Here is a 21,042-nt window from a genome sequence, read left to right on the forward strand (position 1 = left end):
CTCTGTTCCAGCAGCTTTCACTGGGGAGAGTTGTACCTTGGACAGGGCAGTAAATGTTATGTGATCCTGTTATCTGTAAGGTAAGAAGGCTGCTGACTGGCTTCAGGGTTTTGCTCTTCGCGGTCCACAATGAGAGGGCAAAGATCCTGCAGAACGTTCACTGTACGGTCGCCTGGTAAAACAGATGCTGTGGTGAGAAAACAGAAAAATGTTTAAACTTCTTCGTGTCAGTGGATTAGAATTGTCTCCAGAGACCAGAGACACTTTAAGGCAAACAGTGGCAAGTAAAAAAAAACTCCCTTTCAATGGTAACAATGGTCCTCAGGGAGAGGAAGTGGAGGAGGAGGAGGAGAAGAAGAGGAAGACGTAGATAGTACAGAAAAGGCGAAAAAAAGCGAAAGAGGAGAGGAACAAAAACAACAGAGGTCAAACATGGCGCAGGTTGTTGTTGTTATAAGGCAAGTGTTGAGATGGTGGTGGTGGTGCTCAGTGGAGCACTGAGCAGGCCTATAGCAGCATAGCTTTGATGAAGGCTAAGGGTCAGTCGGCCCACTCTTCAACTGTGGCTGCAGCCATACCTGCAAAGTGTCTATAACTATGCCCATTGTCCCTACACACTCTGAATCAGACTAGCTATAGGCTTTGCTAAGCAGCTCATATCTGTAATCTAAATGCTGTCTTTGGTCTGTTTCCATTTGTACAACACACGTATGCCACCCAGAGATCTCACCAATGCACTGATGCAGAGAGGACATTGAGTCTCACACTTTGATCCCAGAGGACGGCAGTTTTCAACTTGTGCGGACATTTCCAGGACACCGACAATTAAGTGGTGTAACTACCCTTTAATTAGATATAGGGATAAATAGTGTCCTCATTAAGGACATAATTAACTCAATCAATGAACGCTAAATAGTAGCAAGATACCAATTATACTTGCAGCGTCCACAGAACACACTCGGCCAGGCATGAGAGGGTTAATGCAGTGAATTAATAAATGTGTGGTAGAGGGGAAAAAAAAGAGACAAAGAGAGAAACTCTGATTGGTTGTATAATTATATAGAATGACCTGTGTGTCCATGCATGTAGGACATACCTGCTCTGTGTCCCCTTGTCCTTACTTAGTCTTTTCACCAGACAGAAACAGACCTCAGTGACTCTCAGTCCCACTTCACTTTTTCTTCACTTCATCCTTTTGCTATTTATACTCCTGCTCCCTCCATCCGTGGACTTTCATACAAATGAAGAGACAGAAATGTCAAATGCAATATTAACAACTAACTTATTCAATAAAGTAAAGCTGCCTTTGTGTGACTTCTCCAAAGGAGTCATCGTGTGCTGCAGCTGAAATGAAATGAAGAAGGTTTCTAAATATAAAGAAAGAGATGATTGTGTCTGATTTATTTAATCAAGTTCTGTGTTAACTCTGAAACATTATTACACTGTAGATGAAAAGAAAACATGAAACTCATCTGACTAAAAAGAGGAAAAACACAGCAGCGTGACTGAAGAACATCTGGAGGAGAAACATGTGTTGTATTATGGGAAATGTAGGATTTATTGTTTTTAGAGTGGCTATAAGTCTGTTGACACAAGTGTCAAAAACCTGCAGTTCCTTCTTTGGCCACTTGAGGCTGCATTTTGACATCACATGTACCTCACACAGTGTTCATGGAAATTCCTGAGAGTATCTGAGCAACATCCAAGACATTGTCTTTCAAATACAAATCTATTTTTTCAAAGAATAAATATATATCAGACCAAATTGTCAAAAAATCATTATTGTTAAATCATCAGTAAGAATAAAGCAGCTTTCTTCCTTTCTAAAACCTTGTTCCTCTCCACATTTTCACTCCATGGGAAGGATGTACAACTCTGTGGGAAATTGTCTCGGGAGATTACCATTGTGTGTGTGTGTGTGTCTGTGTGTGTTTTACCAGTGTTTAGTATTTATTTCCGGAGCTCCAGAAAGCTCTGTTTGATTTTGTCACGACAGGAGGTCTAGCCTCAGTCACAAAACCCCCACCCCCATACTGTGTGTGTGCTATTGTTTACATGTGCCTGCTTGCAACATGTGTGCGCAATGCTCCTTGGATATACGTGTGTGTGTGTGTGTGTGTGTATCATGCACATTCAAATGTGTGTGTGTGTGTTGTCCAGGGAACATATAACTGGATTACCCGTCATGCTTTTATTTCTGTAATGGAAACATCAGCCTCAGAGAGAAAGTAGGCCTGAGAGGCCGAGCAGCGAGAGTGTATCAGGCAGAGGGGGGAGCTGGCTGTAAATAATGTACACTTTGAAAGGACAGTCTTTATCCTAAAGGCTCATGTTCGTGTGACACACACACACACACAGAGTGTGAATGAGTGCGCTGAATCCTGTCTCTTTCCAGATGTACACTCACACTGAACTCCTCATTTTATAGATCATTTTCATTCTTAAATGTTATTTTATTTTGAAAAGCTATACTGCAGCCTATAGGAAAGTTGCCAATAGTTACTGATGACAAGACATGAGACATGATTTTGACATACTGCCAGTGATTTTCCTCATTCTTTGTGTGTGTGTGTGTGAGACAGTGTTGGACTTGATGAATGTGTGTGTTGAGAACATACAGGTTTGTCTGAAAGACAACATAATGGACAGTGACATCATGACATTAAGGGGCAGCAGTGTGAAAGCAGGTCACAGGACAGTGTGTGTTTTGTCTCAAAGATTAGCAGTGCGGCAGTCACCATGCTTATGTCTGAGTGTGTGTGTGTATGTGTGGGGACAGATGTCTAGAGTCCCATGCCATATAAGCGAGCGTCTCTGTGTGTGTTGCTGTCTGTTCATGTGTGTGAAGTCATGTGCAGCCAATCAACCTAATATCCTTCCTTTCAGTCATTTCTGGCTGACAGCGAGTGACATGGTTTCACTTCATGTAGCAACATGAAGCAACAAAACAAAAAGTCCGGATCTGACAAAGTAAACACAAACATGCAGCAATGAAGAAAAAAATAATATATATATATATATATATATATATATATATATATATATATATATATATATATATATATATATACAACAAATAGATGTGTTATTATAATTAATATAATTATTGTTATTTTTGTGCATCAGCAGTAAGTAAACTTTTGTAAACAAACATAATTCTGTATGTATGTGCCTCCAACTTAAAATTATAATAATATATAATTTTATATTATAACATAAAACCGTTATAATGTAATTTGGCAGCACAATCATTTTTCTGAACATAATAATAATAGTTCTAATACTTTTCTAACTTCAAATGTAGCTTTTTTTTAACCACTATGTTGGTACTGTAATGTAAACAGTGTGAATATACAGAGGAGCTGCGCCATCTGGTGGTCAGTCCAGAGTCAGACACACACCTCTCTATCACCGGCCTCTTGTTTGTGAGTTCATTCACTAAGATATGAGGAACAGCACTACTCACATGATGTTCTGTGAAGTCAAGAATGAACTTCACCTAAAAATGTCGCCAGTTATAAGAAAAAGATCATAAAGTAGAGATCTGTGACAGATTTTCAGGAAGTCAGCATCTTACCAGGAAATGTACAGAGTGAGTGGAAACCTGAACCTCCCTCAGACTATAATAAGTCACATATTCTTCTGAATGTTAATGACCTTATTCACAGTACACTATCAGTCATTGTTTGAGTAAAGGTGTTCAAAGAAAGAGGGGATTCTTTGGAAAATAAAATACATGTGTCGGGTTGCATGTAAAGCTAGAAAATCCACATTTTATCTGATGGCTGTAACAGACCTGTGCTGTGCTGCATGTTTAGTCTGAGAATAAGTTCTTTAGGATAATACAGGCATAATACACTAAAACTATTTTAATTTATTTTGTTTTATTTTGTTCTTAAATGTACAAGAACTCATGAAAATGTATATAGACATATTTATATATAGGAATGAAATTATTTAGGCCTATTTCATCAGAAATAGTAAATAAAGGGTTAAAATGTTCAGCATTATGTCATCATTATGCTGTGCTTGTGGGTAAGGTGGGGGTGCCCTTAAAAACACAACTTAAGGCCACAATATGAATGAATTGGATGAAGGTGGTGGGTTCTCAGGCTCTTTACTTATGTGGATGGGGGGTGGCCTCCAGCTCTGTGTATTCAATATAAGAACTGGTTTTTGTACAAATGTTTATAAAAGAAAAACAAACATATCAGTCACATAATAATAAGGGGATGCATGTGAGGCGCGCGCCCTGCTCAGGTGACAGCGGTTTAGCTGACAGGTGTAGAAGAGCACGAGCCAGCTCTCAGCCAATCACAATCCAGAGTCCAGGTCCGGTGAGCCTGCAGTGGTTTTTAAACTGATAGCAGCTGAGAGCGCAGCTCTGTACAGCTCCATGTGTCTGTAGAAAGACTTTGGGACTGTATCAGCTTCCATCCGCCCGTTCCTGCTCCTTTGCTCCTTTTTTTTTACCACATTTAAAAAAAGAAAGTTTTAAGATGTTTTCCTCCTCGCCTCTTCTTCTTCTTCTCCTGTTTCCTGGTTGGGGTGCGTTCGGTTCTGTTTCGGGGTCTCCCGCCGTTGAGGAGGTTTTCGGAGCTGTGGTCGGCGTGGTGTCTCCGGGACAGCAGCATCTGACCGGGCCGTCCCTTCGCTCCCTCTTTAATACACTGGAGCACCGTGTGCAGTGCGGAGAAGTGTCGTGTGAAAAGGTGAGTTTTATGAGTCTAACTCCGCGGCCAGGTAACAGCCAGGTGTTCTGCCTGCATGGCAGCCGAGAGGGGTCGAGGTTCAAAAGCCAATAACCAAACCTGATCATCTGATAATCGCTCAGCTTTTAATTCGTCCAAATAAATCTCACATTAAATACGAAATAATTTAAAATATTTAGGGTAAAATATGGTTAATTTATGTATTTATGATATGTTCTTCTGCTATTTTATGTTCTTGAAAATATTTAGCAAATGATTGTTTTATTGTTTAACATCTGGATAAACTTAAAATTATTTAATTTTTATGTAATTTTCTTTTTAGAGATAAAACTTAACAGCTGTGCTGTTACTTACAACTTTCTTCACTTTATCATTGAGTTAGAGCAAAGTCCTTGACCTTCCTACATGTCAGCCACACAAATACACACAACAACTCAAGTAATAAATATCTGAACCACTGCAGGAAACAATGGGCAAAAACACAGCAATGACTAACAGCTTTACTGCACTTTTTAATTGCTGGGTTAATACTTATATCAAAGACTATAAACAGGTGTGATAAGGTAATAAACCTCATTTGATCCACAGTAAAAGGTGTGTTTTATCTGTTATGTCAGGTGTCAGAGAGTTCTGTCAGTTTGACCCAGCCCTGTTAATGTTTCTGTGCTGGCAGCGATTATTTCCTATTAAAGGGTCAGTTCACCCAATTAACAAGAACCAACTAACTCACGGACCTGTCTGGATCCTTTGTGGCTTTGTTGCGTTGGCTGCCTGTCCAAAAGAATAAGTGCTTCTTCTTGTTCCTGCCTGTCAGTCTGTGGGTCAGGTCAGATGGTTGTCCTGTATTTTATGGATCCTTTACCGCTTATCTTAAAACTCCAATAGTCTTTAATGACCAGCTCATATCAGACACTGGCACCTGTTGCTTCTTCATTTGTTGATTGTTGTATGATCCTCTGCTGATTCATGACCTTCTGTCTCACCACAGTGTGACCTAGCGGACGCCGTCCATCAGCTCATCAACCATCATTCCGTCCATGAGGATGAAGCGACTGGAAAAGCCGGAGAAAATGTCACCATCCGGGCGCCTCAGTTCACCGCTCTTGCCGCTGGATCCGTCCTCTACCTGTCTTCTCCCGGTCTGGTTTGCACCGCGATACGGCAGGGCAGGTGGGGAGAGGAGGCCGAGCGTTTCATACAAGAAATCTCACCGCGTGCGGAGAGTGAACCACACGCAGACATTCATGATGTAGATGTTCTTCTTCACAAGCTTGGCCGCCACTATGAGCCCTCAGACAGTGAGGTAAGCATGTACTTCTGCCAGCCTGATGGACTGTCCGTGCCCATTATTATACATATCTTATCATATTTACACCAGCTGTAGGACTGCTAAGGTCTGCCCAGTATTCAGAGGATTCTAAGTGCCCTTTGTGTCTATATAATGCATCATCATAATCTACTACTGCAGCAGTCATCAGTACAGGAATGCTCATAGGTCCTAATAAGCCAATGCACAGGCCTATTAGTCAAGTGCATAATGCAGGAGAAGGCTAAGCTAGTAATGTAGCCTCAGTCATAAGGTGTGCTGGTTGAGCAGGACTCTAATCCTTTTCTTTTGTTGTATTGATCCGTTCTCCTCCTTATCACCATGGTAACCAGAGATGTACAACATCCAGTGACATCATGGAAGAAGTTCACGCATCTTCACATGAACAGGGACAGGAAGTGGGTGCAGTTTTGGCCCATGTCCTGTATCACGCCCTGCTAGGTCACTGCTTGATTGGTCAGCCCCTCCCCGAGGAAAGCTTCTTCCTGGACTACATCATGGATTGGCTGGGTTCAGAGAATTCCACAATTGAAGGTGAGTGTTCATTTAAAAGCAAATCTAGGAATACTTTTACTCAGCACACACACACACACTTTTCAAGCTGTGCCCAGTCGGTGCATCACAGAGGCTTTATGAGCACATACCTGCCTGCAAAGGAGGCGGAGACCAAGAGGAGGTGGAGGTTTCTCAGTAGAGTCGCTGACCCACGAGTGAGCGGCAGTGTTGTTATTCAATGAGACAGATGCATCAGTTACATTCTTCCTCTTTGTCTTGTGTGCTTTTATAACCTCTAGATAATGTGCTAGTTTGGTTAATTAGTAATGCCAGCAGGGCTGTTTGTTAATTCATGTTGATTCTGTTTTAAATACTGGCCACCAGGGGCCATTTGACTGTAGTTATGATTAATATTACTTCAAGGAAGTTAAACTAATGACTGTTCTGTGTTTCTACACCACTCCCTCCATCTACATAAGTAAAGAGCCTGAGAATCCATCCCTGTATCCTCTTCATGTTGCGAATTGTGACATTAAGTTGTGTGGAGCTGGTTTATCAGACTGAGCACAAAACTCCATACTTGTACTTTTAATACTTAAGTACAAAGGATAGTGACTATTTTAATACTTCTACTTGAGTATGATGCTTAAAGAAGACTTCTAATACTTCTACTTAAGTAATTATTTGGTAGGGTATCTGTACTTTTACTCAAGTCTGGGTCTCTGGTACTTTTTACTCTGCTCAGTAGTAGTTTGTGTTTTATAGATTTGAAGGTACTTATGAGGAGTCTGAACCTCGGACGTGACCACAAGGAAGATGAACATGCCCATCATGATCACCAAGGTCAGAGACGGAGGAAGAGGAGCAGCCATGAACATCCTGAGAGAAACTCAACGTGGGAACAGGTAACATAGAGGCCACACCTTTAAGTTAATCATGTGACAATGCACCTAACGTATTTCCTCCTCTCCCAGCATTGTTTCTCAGCAGAACAGCTGGTCCTTATCTACAGTCTGGGCGACAACAAATCTGACCCCGCAGGTCTGGGTCGGTCCGACGTGGCTCGGCTCAGCCCTGCACTCATCGAGCAGATCCTGAGTGGAGCCTGCACACACATCACAGAACCAGTGAAACAAGACGGGCTTTCCACAGCTGAGAGTAAGTCAGCATGTCAATGACAAGAAACTGGACCTGGATGCATTAAACCACACTAACAACCCGCCCCCCCTTTCTCTCATGTAGGATATCTGTATGCAACCATCGCCAATGTGGTGATAACACTGACTTCCATGTTTGGCATAGTGGTGCTCCTCTGTGCTTCCTGTACCAGTGTGTTCCAGCTGTGTATCCAGTTTTGTATCAGCATGGCTGTCGGTGCACTAACTGGAGACGCCTTACTGCATCTGATACCCATGGTGAGCACTAAGCACCAACAAACTGAATGTCCACAACTGTAAACCTGCTGTAGCTGAATGTGGTTTCTTCCTGTTTAGTTTCTGGGTTTGCACGTACACTCAGACAACAACGACGGCAACCCGGCTTCACATACTGACCACCAAGACGAAACACCAGACTATGTATACAAGATGCTGGTAGTGATAGCTGGTATCTACTACTTTTACCTGATGGAGACAATCTTCTCTCTGGTCACACACAAAGACAATCACCACCATCATCAGCATCACCATGCGGTGAGAGAACGGATCCTTTCATTTTTTCCCCAGCCTTTTAGAGAGTTATTCAGAAACCTGTCCTTCTCATTCTCAGGAAGAATCTGAGCCTCACCACTGTGACCATGGCAGGGTTTTAGAGATGTATCAACAAGAACGGAAACAAAAAGAGTCACAGTCCATCTCAAAAGCAAATCTGGTAAGAAACACAGCACTTTCCAATGTTCCAGGTGGAGGATAGACACACTGCATGTATGACTTAGGCATTAGGTTACAATTATAGAATATAAACCTTCACATCATGTGAAGACACCAAGAGAGATTATGCTATGTTATTTCTTCTTTAATTAACAGTAGGATTTCATTAATTTTTTTCAGGTTGGGTGTGACGACAATGAGAAATCCCTTTCAGGGCAGACGGAGCACACCAGAGGTGAGCAAAGTGACTTCCAACACAAAAACAGCTATGACATCATTAGCTTGGAATAACCGTACATTCAGCACTGCGGCCACAGACCATGTCTCTGTCTGCCTCCACAGAACAGCGTCTGCTGCCTTATATGATAACTTTTGGTGACGGGATCCACAACTTTGCAGACGGATTAGCGATGGGTGCAGCCTTCTCCCTGTCATGGAAGTCTGGCCTGGCTACCTCAGTGGCTGTGCTCTGCCATGAAATTCCACATGAACTCGGTAAACATTACACACACACACACACACACACACAGTGCCTGATTTGATAGTTTATTATTAAAAACTCTTTCCATCTTATCTCTCTGCAGGTGATTTTGCCATTTTGCTGCACTGCGGCGTGTCCGTCCGCAGGGCTCTGCTTTTAAATTTTGCCAGTGGCATGACCTCGTTCATCGGCCTTTACATCGCTCTGTCTGTGGCCACTGACCTGGCGACTAAACAGTGGATAGCTGCCATTACTGCAGGGCTTTTTCTGTATGTTGGACTAGCAGACATGGTGAGTGCTCACAGGACAAATCATACAGCAGCGTCCATCAAAATAAATCAAATTACAATGGCCATGTTTCCTCTTTGTCTCTGCAGCTGCCCACCATGGTGCACATCAGGAACAAGAGGCCCTGGCTGATGTTTCTGCTGCAGAATGTTGGACTTCTGACTGGGTGGGGTATTTTATTGTTGATGTCAATGTATGAAGAGAAAATCAGCTTTTAAAGCATGAACTGGCTCATCTATAACAGTAACATTTTTAAATATGTTATTATTTATGGGCGAGGACAGAGACTCTTGTTGTAAATACATGTGGTGGGACAAAAACAAATCCTTTAAATGCTCACACCATGTGACATTGTGTAGCAGATGACACAGGGTGTCACTCAGTAGAAGGGGCCGTTCAAAAGTCCACTGTAACCCGGGCATGGTAATATGGTGATCAAGGTATTAATACTCTACATGTGTTGGTTGCACTTGTTGTATTATACGGCTTTGTACAGAGTTGTTTTTGTGCTTTTTAATAAATTATGTTGTATAGCAGGAATGATTATTCTGTTTTGTGTATGTGTTCTTCAAACTAAGCAGCATAAATAACATAAATAACCATGACAATGGATGTTTTGCTCTGAATTGATCAGAGCCATTACCCCCAAAAATCCATTACAAACTCAGAAAAGGCCAGAACATTACATGAATTGATTCAAAGACCAGTTCTAGATACCAAAACGTTGAGTACAACTTTAATAGTGTAATACTTTGTGAATAGTTTTAAGGTTAAAAAGTGTCTCTGTAGCTCAGAAATTCTGAGAAATGACACATTTTAAAGCGGAAGCTACCCTATTCTTGTCAATGGGTTGAAATATTTTGATTATTTTGAAAAAAGTTGAATTTCAACCCCTCATGTCCTGAATGCTATGCCAAAAAACAGAAGTAAATGATAAGTAGATATTACCAGAGGTCCAAGTTTAAAGATATTAAAGGTGATAAAGGTTTAACACAGTCAGGTCTGTGGTGGCTAAGATCACCCTTTATCTGTCCCATCTAATCTCCTTGACCTACAGATTATATTAGGGGACAGAGTCCACTGACAACTCAGCGCACCAAGAGACATGCTGATGTTTTGTCACTATAGACTTGCATTGAAGCATACAGTTTATATGTGCTGTATAGGTAACCTCAAGAATGACTAGCACCAGACAAAATGACAACAATTAGGTTGTGCGCTGATCCTTTAAACACAAGCCGTAAAAACAAACTGCCAAGATGAAAGCCTGTATGTGCTGACAGAGGAAAAACTGGATTATCAGCTCTCCGAACTCCATAATTCTGAACTTCTACTGAATCTTTGAGAGCGTTTATGAGCCCCCAGAGTCCTGTGACTGAACATGCCAATAAAACACTTGAATTTAATGACTTCTAAAACCAGACCTTTGAGCTTCTCATACATTATACTGCATAATACATGTTTTACAGAAGAGTTGACAGACAGAAAATGCTGCAGAAAGAGGACTGTAAAGGCACCCTTCAGTACAAAATGTAGAGTGTGTTTAACTGAATGACTGTTATTAAGTGGAGATGATGATGTCTAACACAGTTGTGTAACTGTTCCTGGGAGAGGTTTGGTGGTCAAATAAGTAGAGGCACTATCATATACCACATTTAGATGACTGTAAGGGATCCATGTGCTACATCCATGCGTCAGCGACTTCGCTGTCTCTTGCTAAAATATGCGGTGAAACAACAAACAGGTGCAGGGATGTCTTAATACACAGCCTTTAACACACAGTTGTAATGAAATATTTAATAATTAAATATTTGGACTAATTTCGGTTTCCTTAAACATCATCATTAATTTGACAACACACTCCAATAACACAACATGATGCAAGCAACATAATCAACTCCTATTTGTTGACAGGGGGAGCCAAAACCTGGCTGACGGAAGACATTTTTGTGTGTTTTGTTTTTTTTGTGTGTGTTTTTATTTAGGTTGTGTGTTTAAGTTATGTTGTTTTTTAATAGTATTCACAAGGATTAGTCTGACGAGTCAAATAATCAGATGAAAGTTTGCAGGGGGTCATTTAAGCTTGGTGGATGATTCATGATTCTGCAGAGAACAAGCAGGCCTGCAGGAGTTGATGCAGGAAGTGTATCTTAAATAATATAATAATAATATAATTGTAATGGAGCTACTGCTCCAATAATGTCACTGATTGGGGGTTTGTCACTTGTTCATGACGGTGTGTTGGCTAGAACGCAACTTAATACCACAATTCCCAACATGAAGAGGATACAGGGATGGATTCTCAGGCTCTTTACTTATGTAGATGGAGGGAGTGGTGTAGAAACACAGAACAGTCATTAGATCAACTTTAAACAAATTCCTTGAAGTATTATTAATTAATACATTACAATACTGACTAAATATATATTAGTAATATATATTAAAATAACTACAGTCAAACAGCCACCAGGCTCTGTGTATTCAAAATAAGTAATTCTCCCTTTTGCACAAAGATCTAAAAGATCTTGACTTTCTTGACTTTGTAATTAAAAGAACAACAAACATATCAGTAGCAAACCGTTTCCAGCCAATACTGGAAATACAACCTCACATTCACCATATGAGAGACAATACAAGATCTTTAAACAACACACACCTTTTTGGGTGAGTAATTCAATGTAGAACTGCCACTGCCTCTTAATATTTATCACTATAGAATCACCATCAATTAACAGTGTAGCATAAACAGCCCTGCTAGCATTGCTGATTAATCAAACTATCACATTATCTAGAGAATATAAGAGAATTACAATGTAACACAGGCATAACAACACAAACACTGCCGCTTACTCGTGGGTCAGCGACTCTACAGAGAAACCTTCACCTTCCTCCGCAGGCAGGTATGTGCTCATTAAGCCTGTGTGATGCACAGACACACCTCGGAAAGTAAAAATGCTGAATAGAAAATGTATGAGAGTAAAAGTATTCAACTCATCAAAATTATGACTGGTTCTCTGATGCCCTCTAGAGGTCTCTAAAGGTTTAGTTAGCGTGACACCAGACATTCACACAGCCAAGAAGATGTTGTGTTAAATTGTTCTTCTAGCTACTCTACAATGACTTTGTTTTTGCAAAGAAATTGACAATGTAACTGGAAATGCATTTAGAGAGAAAATGTTAGTTTGATTGATCCTGTGCCAAAAAGCATACAGCAGCCTAAAAGAAGAAAAAGAAAGAAGTAAAACTAAGTCTTTAGTTTTTAGAGAGGTTGAATGAGTAGAAATTCCTGCTCTGGACGTTAAACAGAGAATGAAAGATTCGTGTGTGTGTGTGTGTGTGTGTGATTAAAAGAAATGAGAGAAAGATTAAGTGGGAAGTGACTGTAACTATACCTATCAGCCCTACACACTTTGTTTGAGGCTAACTACACGCTTTACTGAACAGAATTTATAACGCACTCGGTCAGGTCTATGACTGTTACCATGCACAGCAGACACTAATTATTGCCATGATTGTGCGGTTTCCATAAACATGGTTGACTTGATATTGCAGTGAAAATAAAAAAAAATCAATTAGCATGGATTTCTGAGGGTTAAACTGCCATTTATTTTACAATAATCCTGGCTGTGCTTACTCACAATGCTGTGTCTGTCCAACCTTCCTGCTTCCCCTGGGTCTCCGTTCCAAACTCACACCTAGAAACAAAGAAAAGAGAAACAATTTGACAATCTGTTTATCGTAGTTGTTTAGATCCTGCTGGTATCACTCCTAAGTTTTTGAAATATTAAAAGCTCTCCATCACATTAGACACACCAAGGTGTGGTCCCAGCTGGGGTGGAAAGAGGGGCAGGAAGGAAGGGGATGAGGTTAAGTTCAATGTTATCTAATGAACACCAAACTATATTGATCATTATAATGGGCACTAGAAAAAGAGGAAGAGGAAGAAATGATGTTGTAGAATGTAGTTACTGATTTTTTAATTGATGTTAAGCCTCATAAAGTGCTGAACTATAGTATCTACACACACTGGGAAATATATTTTAGGGTTGAAAATGGCAAAATAAATAATGTTTTCAAAATAAAACACTATAAAACTATAATTTTATTAAAGCTCTAATTTAATTTAAGAAAAAGGAGGCCACTTTCAACATACCATATTAATCTAGGGTCTTATTCTAATAACTGCTGTATATACTGCTACATTAAATCATTTATTTATACCTTTAATATAAGAAACCTCTAGTCTGATATCTGACAGTTAAGTGTGGATCCAGGCAACCGAACTACCAAAGCACAAAAATCAGCTTAGTGAAGCAAAATAAGTAAAGATGAGATTTAATGACTAATCAGCAAAGAGTCTAAAATTAAAGAAGGAATGGGCATTTGCTGAAGTGCATTACCTCATCTTACAAATTTGACATTTTATAGCCTAATTAAAAAATAAAATATTGCTGTAGTTTAAAGCTGTGAAATAAAAGATGCAGACTTCTGTTTTTAAACCGTCAGATTAAGATTAAGAAACCTTTTATTAGTCCCACAAGACCATTGAAAAAAGATTGTGGTTTAAATTAATTAAATTAATCATTTGCCACTATTTTACATATTAAATGTGACCCTTAAATTGCAAAACGTCTCATCTGTATGTGTTGATAATTTTCTTAGAGACTATGTTTCTGATGGAAGCCAAAAGTTGTCATTGCTAGTTTAGGTCAGTCGAATGTGTGTGTTGTGTGTGTGTGTGTGAAGATGAGCAGTGGTGCAACAATCTAAAAAAAAAATCACAGGAAAGAATAAAAAGAGAAATTTTTTCAAACTTAGATTTTTATTAGGCAGTACAACTGAACGAAACTGATGACGACCATCTTCATCCCTCCCGCCCCAGAAATGCACTTCTTCTTTGTCAGTGTCAGGTGGCTGGAAAAAAAAAAAAACGACTCGCCTCTTTCTCCTTCTGCGCTGCTCTTCTTTGAGGAACTTATAACGAGAGGTAAAAATCTATCGCCAGACGGTATCTTGCGAACAAGTGGAGAAAGGCCTCACTTCACAAATAAAACACTCAAAGAATTGGAACAGTAAAAAAATAATTTTCCCCCAATTATGTTAGCTGTGCTGTGTATAAGAAACAGAAATTCTATAACATACACTCATGTTTCTTTAATCCAAAGTAAAGTTTAAATTGATGGGCTTTTTTTTTTTTAACAAAAGCTATTAGGATTCTGCTGCCATGAAAGAGACGCAGTCAAAACTGCTCACTGAACAACTAAAAACAGTACCAACTACATTTTCGTCTTACTTTCTTAGCAAAAATAACTATCATTGGATTCAACTTGGAGGGAGAACAACGATCTGGACCTTTAGACTGTGTGCATGCACGCATATGATGCACAGTCTGACCTATATCCAACTGACGCTCAATTACATATTTTATCATTCATAGAGGAGCAAATATCATAAAAAGTGAATTATATAGCCACCTCTTATTTCCTTTCATCTTCTGTCTTCACTCTTCAGCACAGCAGAACCTTCTCAGAGCCTCATGTCTCTTGGTGGTCAAGCCTCTGATCATCCTGTATACTTCTTCACCAGATGCAGTTTTGGCTTCTGAAGTAATTCTTCTTCAGTGTCACTTTTTAGTCTAATGCCCACCTCTGTATCTGCACTTTTCTCCCCACATTCTCTTGTATTTATCGGTGTTCCTGAGCAGGATATGTACCTTAACACTCAGAGAATATCTGCCTCCTCCTGACAGAGTGCTACTTCTTGTCCAGTCAATACCGAGGGGGTAGAAAGGGTCTTTTTGGGGGGAACATTGGACCCCCTCCTCTTGGACCTGGACGTTTGCCTCTCAATCTCGGATCGGGGCCGAGGAACCGAGGAAACGGTGGACGTGGTGGTCCTCTAGGATGTGGGTGGGAGAGGCCGAAGAGGAGGACGCATGCCAGGATGGCGGATTTCATGAAGAGGGGGCGGTGGCCTCCTGGGACCAAAGTGAGGAGGAGGGCTTCGCCTCTGATAATAAGGGTCCTCAGAGGGTAAAATTGGGGGAGTGAGGCGCCCTCGAACTCTAGGGTAGTGGTGCGAAGGACTGCCTGGCCTGTAATATGAATCATCAGGGTGGTGGTAAGGATTATCTTGGTAGAAATGGGCATCACGTTGGCAGAAGTCATCATGGTAACGGATGTCGTCCAGCTGAGGGTGTAAATCCTCTGGACGGCAAAGGTGATGCTGATCAATGTCATATGGCAGATCACCTGGATGAAACAGAGACTTGTGCTGATGGTCATGGACCACCATCCCACCAATGACACTGTCACTTCTAGTCCCAAACCCTGTGTCTGTGCTGGGAACTGGCTGCTGCTCTGGAGGAATCATCATGGTATTGGTCGAGGAAGGAGGGGTGTCCAAACCATAAGAAGGGGGTGGAGGAAACTTTGGGACAGGTGGTAGACTGCTTCTGAAGAAAGCGGGGGATGTGGCAGCACCCTGCTGGGGAATCAGCTCTAGATGTTCTCGAGTTCTCTCTGCTTGATACGGATAAAGTCCTGCTGTCTCTCCTGGCACTGTCACATTGTAGCCACTGGGCTGCTGAGAGGTCCCCTTTAAGTAACTGTCACCATACCAGCCCATTTCATTCCCCCCCTGAAAGTCTTCTGCTGTCTGTGTGTTGCTGGCACTGCCTGAGGATCTTTCACCAAGAACTGGCCCTTCTGTTTGAGCAGAAATCTGCTGGTAGTGTGCAATGGGTGCAGTAATCCCATGCTCTGACTCCGGTTTGCCATATGCATATGGCTGGTAGATCTGTCCATTCAGAGGCACACCATGTGGTAAATTAGCTTTCTGTAGCGGATTGTTTAAGTTCTGCTTGTTGGTGTTGTGGTATGCAATAGGAGCCGTTTCAGCAGTTTCACCAACAGAAGACTGATTTAAGTTTGAAGGGGATGGGACCACTACTGGCTTGTCCATAATCTCATCTTGAGTTGGGGTGCCTCCCCCTTCATCCCGCACTGGGGTCCCATCCTCAGTGTCTGTGCCAGTTACTGGGCTGAAACTATCACCTCTCAGAGCTGGGTGTGTAGAAAAATTTATGTCAAATGTATTAAAAGCAGGGTTCCCCTGCAGGAAACTGTGGATTTTAGACTCTAAACTTTTAGAAGACGATGATGGTTTTGGAGCTGATGTCAAATCCATGTCTCTATGAAGAGTCTGGGCCACGGCAGAGGCTGAGTTGGAAGTCTGACCGGGTGTTTGATTGCCTGAGCTCTGCCTTACAGTGGAGCTGGATGATACAATGAAGGAGAGCGATGGACTTGGGGAGGCTACCATAGGTGCAGACGTGGATGAGAGAGAGGGATGATTCTTGCCTGTACTGGAGGAGTCTTTAGCAACATTTGGAGGCGAGCTGCTCAGCAGAGAAGTGATGCCTAAGAAAGACAAAAGACCCCCACAAATGTGTTTTAGTGTTGCTCAAAAGTATGTAAAACAACAGGCTACTTCTTGTTCGTACCTTCAATGCTTCCCTGGCCTTGAACTTTGGACAGAGCACTGAGGAGATCTGCAGGACTCACATCCACCTTGGAGAGAATGTTAACCAGTGAATTGGCATCCTGTGAGACCACAGGGGAAGCAGCTGTGCTCTTCACTGAGGAGCTAACGGAAGCAACTGTAGGAGGACTTTCCCCAAACGGTCCTGCAAGACAAAGAGGAACACTCGGTCAAACTCTAAATCTATATTTGATTATTTTATCAATAGGGTAATTAAATGAAAAAAATACTTATATAAAGAATACATTGGAGCCTAATTAGCTTTGTGTCAAAATAGTCACCAGCACTCACCTGTGCTCTTCATGACAGAGCTTAAACTGTTAAGGATGGAGCCAATTTTATCCATGTTAACACTTTCTACAGTTGCTGCAGTAGTGGCTACAGGGGGTGTGACAGAGAGCTCTGTTGCTCCTGATGGTGGCTCATTTCTTGGAGGACTTGGAGGGGACATCTCTGGGCTGGGGATGGATTCTGTCTTTCCCTCAACTAAGGATGGAAAGAAATGGCATTAAAAACAGAGAGAAGCAGCTCTTGTTATATGATTTGTATGTCAGGAAACAAATATTCTTTCATTAAGTTTCCCTTACCTATGATACCACCATCAATCATTTCTTCCTCAGAGAGGTCCATGTCTTCCACTTCGCGATTGTCATTCTCCCCAATAATCTCTGTCTGACCGGGGGAACCTCCCAGTGAGGACAGAGGGCTCGGGGCTGGTGGCTCTGCATCATCCTCCATTGCAGAACCATCGAGGTCAGGATCAGGGTTGGAAAGTTCCAGACCATGAAAGGGGGACTCTGAGCCCGTTGGAGAGGGAGCATCTGCAGAGGGTGAGGGGATGGGTGATTCATCCAGGTCAGGCAAGCTAGCCTTCAAGGAGTCCAGCTTACGCTTGAGGTGGGTCACCCGGTTAGCAAATGTTTGGTAGGCCTTAAGAAGAGAAGTAATAGTGTTATAAAAAAATGAAACATAAAACAATTAAACTGTTTTTTTCCACAGCAGGAACTCAGGGGTGACACAAGGTGAGAATACTAAACATTGCATCACTCACATTAGCAACAATCTTGACTTCCTTGTACTGCATTTCATAGAAGATATCTGCATTGGTGAGTGCCTCCAGGAGGGGAGGTCCTACTTTGTTCTGTTTTTCAAAGAACTTTACAAAGTCTTGCAGCTGAGCGCTTCCTTCTTCAAAGTCCCTGGAGAACTTCTTTCCTCCTGCTTTATCTGTAAGAGCCAAGTAACGTAGAATAAGTAAAGTAAAAAGTGCAACGATAGCTAATTTTAAAAGGCAGTGAAAGACAGGCACCTTTGAGTTTCCTAAGTGCATCAGAACTGTAGATGTCAACCCTCATGGCAGCCAGCTGTTTCTCTCTGAGGTCAACCTCCTCCAGAGATCTCTTGTACCTGGACAGTTGGTCTATTAGCGCCTGGGGCTGCAGCAGAGCGAGCAATCAGTCAAACCATCAGATCAATATTGGACTGAAGGATAAAACAGGACAACTGTGCTTCTAAAACAGCTCATAATCATTTCTTGCTTACCACAAACTCTGCAACAACCTTGGACTGTAGCTCTGCTTTAGACTCAACTGGAGCTTTAAAAAACATAAGAATGAAAAATTACACTATACACTACATCAAACAGACTTGTGTTGTAGTTGTAGAAATGTAGTTATAAATGAGTATTTAGTAACAAAGTAAAAATGGACATAGTTTGAAAACAAGGATGAAAAAAGTGAAAATGGTGTGATGGATGATCTATTAAAAATTTAACACACGTACTCTTTTGTTCCACAGGTGTCTCAGGTGGTGATTCCTCTTTGACCAAAATACCCCTGAGCTCAGCAATGAGTGTCCCTGCATACACACCCCTCTCCTCCCATATGGAGAGTATCCTCTCCACTGATTTAACCACCTTGGAGTCACCTTCATGGCTGGAGACAAGAGAGAGGGGAAATAGACATAAAATAAGTGTTCTTCAGGGACAGATGTTTTCTTTAATATCAGAGATACAGAATATGGTTGGTTTGACAGGAAGACCGGGACACAAATACACACATAGCTGTGTCTAAGTGTTTATAATCTGCCTTTAGCTTCTGTAACACCAAACCACAAGGCATGAAAAAAATCTTACTTGACCAGCATGAGAGCATCTGGAAGCACTTCCGCAAACGCCGTTCGGTAAACAATAGCATTTTTTCTCTTACAGTTCTGAATGACATCATTGGCGAGGTATACAAGGTTGAGCCTGTGTGAGGAATCAGCTGTAAAAAAAAAGACAGTAAAGTATAATATAAGTATTGTAATTCAAAGTATTTTTTTAGCAAAGGCCAAAAGCAATTCATGAGTTACTCTGATTACCTAAAGGGCCTTCAAAAGGCCTTGAGAGGGGCAGCACAACAACAACACACACTAATCACAGTCTTAGTTGCCTTTCAGTTTTATATGATGGAAACGGAGATCTTTCTATATTTTATTTATAGTTTATACATTTATAAGTGCATCATTTTAAATCAATACTTTTCTCCGTTTAGCACCTGAAAGGTAAATCTGACTCCAGCATAATGCATCTATTGATCCATAGATCTGATCCATTATATTGTACTGATGCAAAGTATTTTAGCAATTAACAGCCCATAAAAAGACACAAGAGTCGATTCCCACACTCATAAAAAGTATCCAAGGTTTTTCTTTAACAGTAACAGCGCTTACTCTGAGTATAAACAGGTATAGTAGCAACTTTCTGTGAGAAGCATAAAAAACTAACACATGTTTTTAGCTTTATTGAGTTAACAATGTCAGCCGAAAAGACACTCCTCAGTAAAACTACAAAAAATAAAAAAAAAAACAAAGCATGTCCATGTGTTTACATACTTCACAGCTTTATATAAACTATAACTATAACCACAAAGTTGGCACATAAGAGCATAATTACATTCAGCCATGTAGGATATTAAAAATAAAATGTTTATGTAACATAAAAAGATTTAAAAAGATGAACAATTTGGATTTAAATCACTGGGTTTAAATTGCTTAAATCAATATTTATCACAAAAGGAGTATTTGATCTGTTATTGTAAACAGACAGACACTAAATAAAACATTTCACAACTGGAAACATCAGCCAACAGCTGGAAGACAGACAGGAAATGAAAAAGCAGCACAGAAAACTGTAGCTAAAAGACATCACATGGACAGACTATTAAAACAAAGTCATAAGTTCCCAGAGAATAAAACAAACAGCCCACCAGAAATAATATGTTACAGTAGAACCAGCATGTCATCACGAAGAAAAACATCCATCCCTACACACCAGCAGGGTTTACCTTCTCACTCAGCAAAATAATTTAGTGACAAACCTTTGCTCAGTGCTCACACAAGCAGTGTGGAGATATCAGTTCATCAGTAGATTGATCAGAGGGATTTATCAAAGAAATTACCTTTAGTCAAATAAGTCTCCGCTCAGAATAAACAACAGACACTTTTATGGATTTCAGTGAGATTGTTGTCATCAAAATACACCATTTAATTTGTATCTGTACTGTAGTGGTACGGTTTTCCAAATGAGGTCACCAAAGCGCCAAAAATGAACTGGAAATCCACGTTAGAGCAGCACTTAGCCTCCACAGGTAAGTGACACAAAGATGAGCATCCTCCTGAATGACAGCTTTATCTGGCAGCTAACGAAAGTTTGTCTGGTCAATTAACGAAGGCAGCATTAGCTTGCACCAAGGTTCTGCTAAGTGTTAAACACTGCACAGAACTGTCTGCTGTGTGTCATGCCGAGCGAGGCTCTCTATTCGATAAAAGCAAGCAACTTAAGCAAGCAGTAAAGCTACTTACATTTCTTCAACCACTTCACCCAGTGTCGCACAATCAGGCTGTGGAACTTCTTGTTGTCGATACACCACGTTGACAGCCCTTGAATTGAATCCATCGTGTTGGTAACGCTTTGAAACTTCCTGTCTAATGTGGACTCCAGCGAGCCGCCGGTAGCTGCTCCGGCTGCCATATCCAGTGGAGCCTTCGCCGCGCTCTATCATTCCAAAACCGAACGTTACTTAGCTGGTGGCTAGCATATAGCTTAGCACGCTAGCTAAACGTAAAACTGAGATCCCTGATTTTAGCAGCCGCCCGCCTTTCACTGTAACAGAGCAAAGGCTTAAATGTCTTGGTTTATTTGTTTAGAGGCTTTCCACAGCGAATATGGCTTCTGTACAACAGCTAACAGTTTGTATCATTTGACATTTCAAGCTAAAACTTAGCGCCTTCCGACATCCTGTAGGTATGTTTACTCGCCGCCTGAGAAGTGATGTAAAACACTTCCGC

At 41.1% G+C, this 21,042-nt stretch overlaps 2 protein-coding genes across 3 annotated transcripts; one reads left to right on the plus strand and one right to left on the minus strand.

Annotated features, from left to right (window-relative positions):
* Nucleotides 1-52: 52 nt before the first annotated feature.
* Nucleotides 53-21,014, minus strand: LOC114432673 (regulation of nuclear pre-mRNA domain-containing protein 2-like). 2 transcript variants are annotated; one of them, XR_003670296.1, is made up of 13 exons: nt 20,557-21,014; nt 18,848-18,977; nt 18,496-18,647; nt 18,256-18,308; nt 18,023-18,149; nt 17,765-17,940; nt 17,301-17,643; nt 17,005-17,199; nt 16,676-16,858; nt 14,646-16,592; nt 12,810-12,866; nt 1,097-1,230; nt 53-187 (listed from the first exon to the last, which is right to left on the minus strand). XR_003670296.1 is itself a non-coding variant. In XM_028400841.1 (10 exons), the coding sequence occupies exons 1-10, from the start codon at nt 20,723-20,725 to the stop codon at nt 15,070-15,072; spliced, it is 3,051 nt and encodes a 1,016-aa protein (XP_028256642.1). In that variant the 5' UTR covers nt 20,726-21,014; the 3' UTR covers nt 14,067-15,069. The 2 variants fall into 2 exon arrangements, 1 of the variants encoding a protein (XP_028256642.1); XM_028400841.1 differs by lacking the exons at nt 53-187; nt 1,097-1,230; nt 12,810-12,866 and having other exon boundaries at nt 14,067-16,592.
* LOC114432134 (zinc transporter ZIP4-like) lies at nt 4,500-9,554 on the plus strand. The gene is made up of 12 exons (XM_028399947.1): nt 4,500-4,712; nt 5,701-6,015; nt 6,372-6,573; nt 7,300-7,439; nt 7,509-7,692; nt 7,777-7,949; nt 8,028-8,225; nt 8,302-8,403; nt 8,583-8,637; nt 8,745-8,897; nt 8,987-9,174; nt 9,261-9,554. The coding sequence occupies exons 1-12, from the start codon at nt 4,500-4,502 to the stop codon at nt 9,387-9,389; spliced, it is 2,052 nt and encodes a 683-aa protein (XP_028255748.1). The 3' UTR covers nt 9,390-9,554.
* Nucleotides 21,015-21,042: the final 28 nt, after the last annotated feature.

The sequence above is a fragment of the Parambassis ranga genome, chromosome 2, assembly GCF_900634625.1.
Source record: "Parambassis ranga chromosome 2, fParRan2.1, whole genome shotgun sequence".
Classification (NCBI taxonomy): Eukaryota; Metazoa; Chordata; class Actinopteri; family Ambassidae; genus Parambassis; species Parambassis ranga.